The 638-nt window shown below is 49.4% G+C and overlaps 1 protein-coding gene across 1 annotated transcript in view; it reads right to left on the reverse strand.

Moving 5' to 3' along the window:
* Positions 1 to 38: 38 nt before the first annotated feature.
* The window catches only part of LOC116377343 (DDB1- and CUL4-associated factor 1-like), a 13,104-nt gene continuing 12,504 nt past the window's right edge, over positions 39 to 638 (reverse strand). The window contains exon 10 of the mRNA XM_031838958.1: positions 39 to 358. Within this exon, the coding sequence (XP_031694818.1) occupies positions 260 to 358 (99 nt within the window). The 3' untranslated portion in view covers positions 39 to 259. The remainder of the gene's footprint in view (positions 359 to 638) is intronic.

The following is a 638-nucleotide window of genomic DNA, read 5'->3' on the forward strand; positions in this document are numbered from 1 at the left end:
ACAACCAGAGGAGTCGCCCCCTGGTGGACACTAGAGGGAATGCAGCTCTAACACATGAAGCTCTGACTTGTGGTCTCTTGTATTTGGCGCTATGACTCATACGCTCTATTGAAATGACTATCTATAGTACCTTTAGTTATATGTGCATTACTCTGCACCTCTGGTTAAACTAAAGATGAATCTAAACACACAAACACACACTAGACATATGAACTGTGGATTGTTATCCAAACTTCCTGCTCTGAGACAAACATCGTCGTCATTTCACCTGATCGTCGTCGTCTCCTTCTTCTGCCAGTTTGTGTCTTCCGACCTCGTACAGACGACACACCGTGTCCAGGCTCACCGCGTCCTGGTTCTACACACACAACACAACAAACATCTGCTGATTTTCTTTGTCTCATGTCATCCTAAACTGATCTTTGAACGAAGAGGATTGGTCGGTTTGTAAACTACATTCACAGTTGGCTCCTCCTCCTCTAGTGAGTGAAACTCTATAGAACCAGCTTTATCTCCTCCCTCTCCTCCTCCTCCCTCTCCTCTCCTCTCCTCCCTCTCCTCCCCCTCCCTCTCCCCCTCCCTCTCCCCCTCTCCTCCCTCTCCTCCTCCTCCCTCTCCTCCCCCTCCCTCTCCCCCTC

Source organism: Anarrhichthys ocellatus, unplaced genomic scaffold (assembly GCF_004355925.1).
Source record: "Anarrhichthys ocellatus isolate YVR2014 unplaced genomic scaffold, GSC_Weel_1.0 scaffold1140, whole genome shotgun sequence".
In the NCBI taxonomy this organism is placed as follows: Eukaryota; Metazoa; Chordata; class Actinopteri; order Perciformes; family Anarhichadidae; genus Anarrhichthys; species Anarrhichthys ocellatus.